This window comes from Monopterus albus, unplaced genomic scaffold, assembly GCF_001952655.1.
Source record: "Monopterus albus unplaced genomic scaffold, M_albus_1.0 scaffold114.1, whole genome shotgun sequence".
Classification (NCBI taxonomy): Eukaryota; Metazoa; Chordata; class Actinopteri; order Synbranchiformes; family Synbranchidae; genus Monopterus; species Monopterus albus.
Window position 1 is genome coordinate 1210781 of NW_018127994.1, and position 5428 is coordinate 1216208.

General features: G+C 37.7%; 1 protein-coding gene across 2 annotated transcripts in view; it reads left to right on the forward strand.

Annotated features, from left to right (window-relative positions):
* The window catches only part of LOC109966561 (potassium channel subfamily K member 10-like), a 73935-nt gene that overhangs the window by 48106 nt on the left and 20401 nt on the right, over nt 1-5428 (forward strand). The window contains exon 2 of one of the 2 annotated variants that reach the window (XM_020611476.1): nt 960-1035. The exons of the other annotated variant lie outside the window; for it this stretch is intronic. Within the exon in view, the coding sequence (XP_020467132.1) occupies nt 960-1035 (76 nt within the window). The remainder of the gene's footprint in view (nt 1-959; nt 1036-5428) is intronic. 2 annotated transcript variants of the gene reach the window in all.

The window sequence follows — 5428 nt, forward strand, 5'->3', positions numbered from 1 at the left end:
CTGCTGCTGCTGATCGACACCCGGTCATCTACCTCATTACTCCTCCTGTATATATGTCACTACCTTCACTGTAAATAAACCTCACTGCTTGCACCGAAGCCAGCCACCTGGGTCCGCTTTTTATCTGCTCGCTCACTCTGTGTTCGAGCGCACCCTAACATCTTGCCTTTCTAACAATACTGCGAACAACTCTTTATATTAGAATCCATTCCAACTTTATTTATAAAGCACCAAAAACAACCAGATGACCAAAGTGCAGTGTAAATAATATACATTAAAAATAAACAGAACTTACATATACAGATTAAATCAACACCAATATAAAATATCAAAAAGCCAAAGAGAATAAATAAATGTTTTCAAAAGGGACCTAAAAACAGACAAAGAAGAGGCTTGTCTGATGGGCAGTGGCAAATCATTCAGCAGCATTCCACAATTTGGGAGCAGTAGCCACAAAAGCACGATCACCTCTAAGCTTGCGCTTTGTTCTGGGCACACAAAAGAAACTGATTAGCTGACCTCAAAGAACGGGTAGGTGTATACCAGTGAAGCAAGTCAGATAAATAAGAAGGTGCAAAGCCATGAAGGGATTTAAAAACAAATAATAAAATAGTGGATCCTAAAATAAACAGGTAACATCTATCTAATGATGGATGGATTTATATGTTGTTGATAGAATCTACATCAGAATGCAGAAAACTGTTTTGAGAGACAAACGTAATATTGAAATTAATTTTCACAAAACGACTAAGGTTGCACACTAATATTAACCCTCTTACTGTGTATTGCAGGTCACTTCGGACAACTTTCTTATTTGAGTCGTTTTAAATACTGACTATCCTATCTTCCTCTCAGCAATCCATCAACTCCTCATTTAGCTTCATGATCTTGTATGTGTTGTGGAATGACTGAGCCAACTTTCGCAAACAACAAAATATTTGATAATTTGTTCTTTGCAGGTCAGATGGTGAATGCAACCATACTCCTCCTACCATCTCTTATCAACAGAATGCTTCTCATATCTATGTGATCAAGGTTAGTTGTTTGAATTGATTTATTTTACCTTTTCCTTTTATTTTATCTATTTTTATTTTCCATGCATTTTACAGCCTTAGCTGTAACTTTTGCAAAGCAGTTTTCCAGCCACTTGATGGATTGCACCTTTATGGTTTATATGTTTGCAGAAATGATTTTTGGGTACATTTGGAAAGGTGATTATATTGTTTTGTTCAGAATGTTTATTCAAAGTTAGCTGAAGCTTTTCAGGTATATAGGTCTGACACAAACTGGCAGTGTATCAATATGCAGCATTGCAAATGCATTCAGTATTTCTTATTATTTTTTTTGCTGTTACTAGGATTTGTAATTTTTACTGTTTAATTGATATTCATAGATTTTTAAAGGTATTTTTAAAAAAACGTTTTTTCAATTAACCAGTGAATCTATATACAGTAGATTATGAAGCCTTTTAGGCTATTTTTGCAGTTATTAAAGCAAAGCAACATAATAAATTTGAATTCGTTTTCATTTGTTTGTTTGTTTTACCAACTTTGATCTAAATTACAGTGACTTTAAAAGCCTTTGGAACATAACCTGTTAATAGAGAGAGGTTGATCAGATCTACAGTAATATGGATGTGCTGATTAGGGGAAAAAACATCTTTGAACAGTCTGGTCAGGATGGGGTCTAAGATGTTGATGATTTAAAAGAAGCAGTTGTTGAGGTCAACTCAGAGAGATCTATGGGAGAGAAGCAGTCTAAATATAAATGAGGTCTGACAGATGTTTCTAAAGCCACTCTACTTGATGACACATCTGTGAGTTGTGGGATGGATTTAATTTATTTTATGATTTAATTTTTTCTCTAATTGTTGTAATTTTATTTGTAAATAAACTCATGAACTCATTACTGCTGAGATCTAAGGGAATATTAGGGAAGCCTAATAGCTGAATCTTTTGTGACCTGTTTAAAGGTTGAATGGTGTATGTAGCTGAAAGTATGCAGAGGTTTTAATTTTTCAAACAAAATGATTGAAATGTAATTATTTCATTATAGATACACTGTATACATAGACATAAAGGGTAGGGCCAACAATTCCAGATACCATCTGTTTTACTCAAAAGAACATTGCATGTCATTGAAAAATATTTTTGATGACACATATTTAAAAAGTTTTTTGTTTTCTGCATTTTTTAATCAAAATGAGAGTTGTTGTTTTTAAGGTTTTTTTTTTTTTTTTTTTTTTTTACAAATATGAATTCCAAGATATTCAATGCTTTTCTAAAAGTAGAAAATCACACATTAGGTTTTATCTGTGTAATGCAAGCCTGGAATTTAACATTTCTTTGCAATAAGATTTAAAGGGGAAATGATGAAAATTGAGTTTTTTTAATAAGACTGTGTTGTTATTTTAGTGAATCATTTTAATCTCTCACTCAAAATTGTTAAACCTTGAAATTGATGGCTACTGTATGTATAATATAAACTCTCTCATTGGAAATAAAAATATTTCCAAAGCCAAAGGTTTGAAGTGAAGTAAATAAGAACTGATGCTTTACTGTGTCAAATGCTTTATAAAGGTCATGAGAAGAATTAATGCTGTTGATTCTGTATATTAAGTAATCCAGTAAATCAAGAAAAGTCTAATATTACAACAAACCTGATTAGGTGGGTGGCATTTTGGTGCAGTGGTTAGCACCATCTCCTCACAGTAAGAAGGTTATGGGCTTGAACCTCAGCTAACAGCAGCCTTTTCTGTGTGGAGTCTGCATGTTGTCTTGTCTCTAGAGGCGAATCCCCTAATTGCATCCACATTTCCCTAATTTGCATCTTTTCCTCATGTCTTAGTTCTGTCCATGTCAGACGCAAGGAACAGATGCAAGGAGAAGCTGCCAAGAGAGAGAAACAAAACAATACACTGTAACTGACATGAGACGTCCTTTCCTCTGATCTTTCATGTGAAGCATCCAATCACACACTGATTTCTGTTAAAGGGGCATGTCAATCCAAACAGACTAATACTCAGGATGCACTCATGTATCCTCAGTTATAGCTCCTCCAGCCAGCCTCCCCACTTCTCAGACCAAAATTAAGAGCTATGGGACGTCTTTCATCATGGTGGATTGGAACGACTTACGGGTCGAGCACGGACTGAGGATCGGGGCATGATAAAATAACAGAATTGGGATTCAGCTTATGTGACAGTCCTGTGATAGACTGACATGTCTACGGTGTATCCCGGTTCTTGTCCAATAGCAAGCAAGCAAGCAAAATTTATTTATATAGCACCTTTCTAAACCTGTGTTACAAGGTGCTTTCCAGTAAAACATAAAAAATAATAAAAATACATAAAACCAGATCAAACACATCTACACAATAAAATAACAACAAAAATGCATGGTCAGAACAAGTACATCAATCAATAAAATTGTCAAAGGCCCGTGAATACAAATGCGTTTTGAGAAGTGATATAAAAACAGTCAGGTTCGGAGCAGACCATTCTACAGTATAGGAGCCCAAACTGAAAAAGCTCAGTCTCCCCAATGTTTCCGTCTGGACTTCGGTACTTCCAGGAACAACTGGTTCAAAGACCTAAGTGTCCTTTCTGGAGTATAAAAATGCACAAGCTCAAATATATGAAGGTGCCAGATCATGTACAGCCTTATAGATGAACATCAACAATTTTACATCAATCCTAAAACAAACAGGAAGCCAATATAGTGAGGCAAGAACTGGAGTGATATGCTCATGATGCCGTGTATTAGTTAAAAGACGAGCTGCTGCATTTTGGACCAACTGCAGTCGGGACAATAAGGCTTGAGAAATGCCAGTATACAGTGCATTACAATAATCTAGTCTAGAGCTAATAAAGGCATGAATTGCCTTTTCAAAATCACTAGAAGAAAGAAAGTGTTTAATGTTAGCCAGAAGTCTCAATTGAAAAAAGTTGGCTTTAACCACAGATTTTATCTGTTCGTCCAGCTTAAGAGCACCATCAAATATCACCCCAAGATTTCTCATGTGAGGCCTCAGGTAGGAAGCCAAAGAGCTAGGGATATCAGAACCAGTGATACCAGAGTTACCAATTACAACACATTCTGTCTTATGTCTAATCCCAATGTCAGCTGGCTCCAGCTCCCCTGTGACCCCCAATAGGATAAGCAGTATATACAATGGAGGAATGGATGAATGTGCCATTTAGCCATAAACATAGTTTGATTTTTTTTAAAGTTTTCACTTAGTCCTGTTTTTAGCCATCTGGTAAAAATCTGCAACATTGTTTTTAGTCTATGTTAATAATGTTTATTGATCTCCAATTTTCTTCTATTTATTTATTTTGTCTGCTTTGGGAAGCAGCGTTATTAAACCATGTTTCATAGTTTAATTTATTACCGAACAATGTGTTTTCAATTATATTCCAAAAACAGGTATAGTATACATTTCAACTGAAGACCATCCATTACTGGGGATTTCCTTTTTTTCATCTTGTGAACAAAAATTTCAGATTTTGAGATAGGCTTATCACGATCCAGCTTGTAGGCCTATTTGTTTGAAATCTGTAGAGTAAATGAATAAAATAATACAAACTTTTGTCAGATTTGACGTGTAAGAACGCCAAATGGTGTTTGTGGTGGACTCAATTATAAAACCAGACGAACTGATTTAGCTGAAGGTTTTTACTTGTAGCACCTAGATAATCAATACACAGTCCGGGATACACAATCAGGTCGATAAGACAATCCAGGGTCAGCGCCGGTAGACAGGTATAGCCAGGAGATCCAAACTCGAGAGGTCAAGGGGAATAACTCAGAAGGTCGGTACACTGCAGGCAATCAGAAACTGGAAGGGCATAGGCAAAACACGGTGGTCAAAAACAGAGAATCAGGCAAGGTATAAATGCTGGAGAGTCAGAGCTGGAGTTTAGAACAATCTGGCGGCGTCCTGGTGGGAGGACGCTGCCTAAGTAGAGGTGCACACAATAACGAAACAGGTAAAACCAATGTGAGTGATGAAGAACGTAAAAAGACCGAAACTAAGGTGAAACAAAAACAGGAAGTAACGTCAAAATAAAAGCCTGACAGGAAGCAACAGAACCGAATCGTGACAGTACCCCCCCTCCACAAGGATGGCTCCCAGACATCCAAACCGAAACCAAAACCAAGACCGAACAAAGCAGGGAGGGAGGAGGGGGCCAGGAAGGAGGGCACAGGCACAACAGAAAACCCCCCCTCACACGGCGGACCCACGGCATGGTCTGGATGAGCTCTATGGAAGTCCTGAATGAGGGACGGGTTCAAGATATGGCGGGAGGGTACCCAGGACCGTTCCTCTGGACCGTACCCCTCCCAGTCCACCAGGTATTGGATTCCCCGACCACGTTTCCGGGACCGCAGGAGACGCCGGACCGTCTAGGCCGGACCCCCACCTA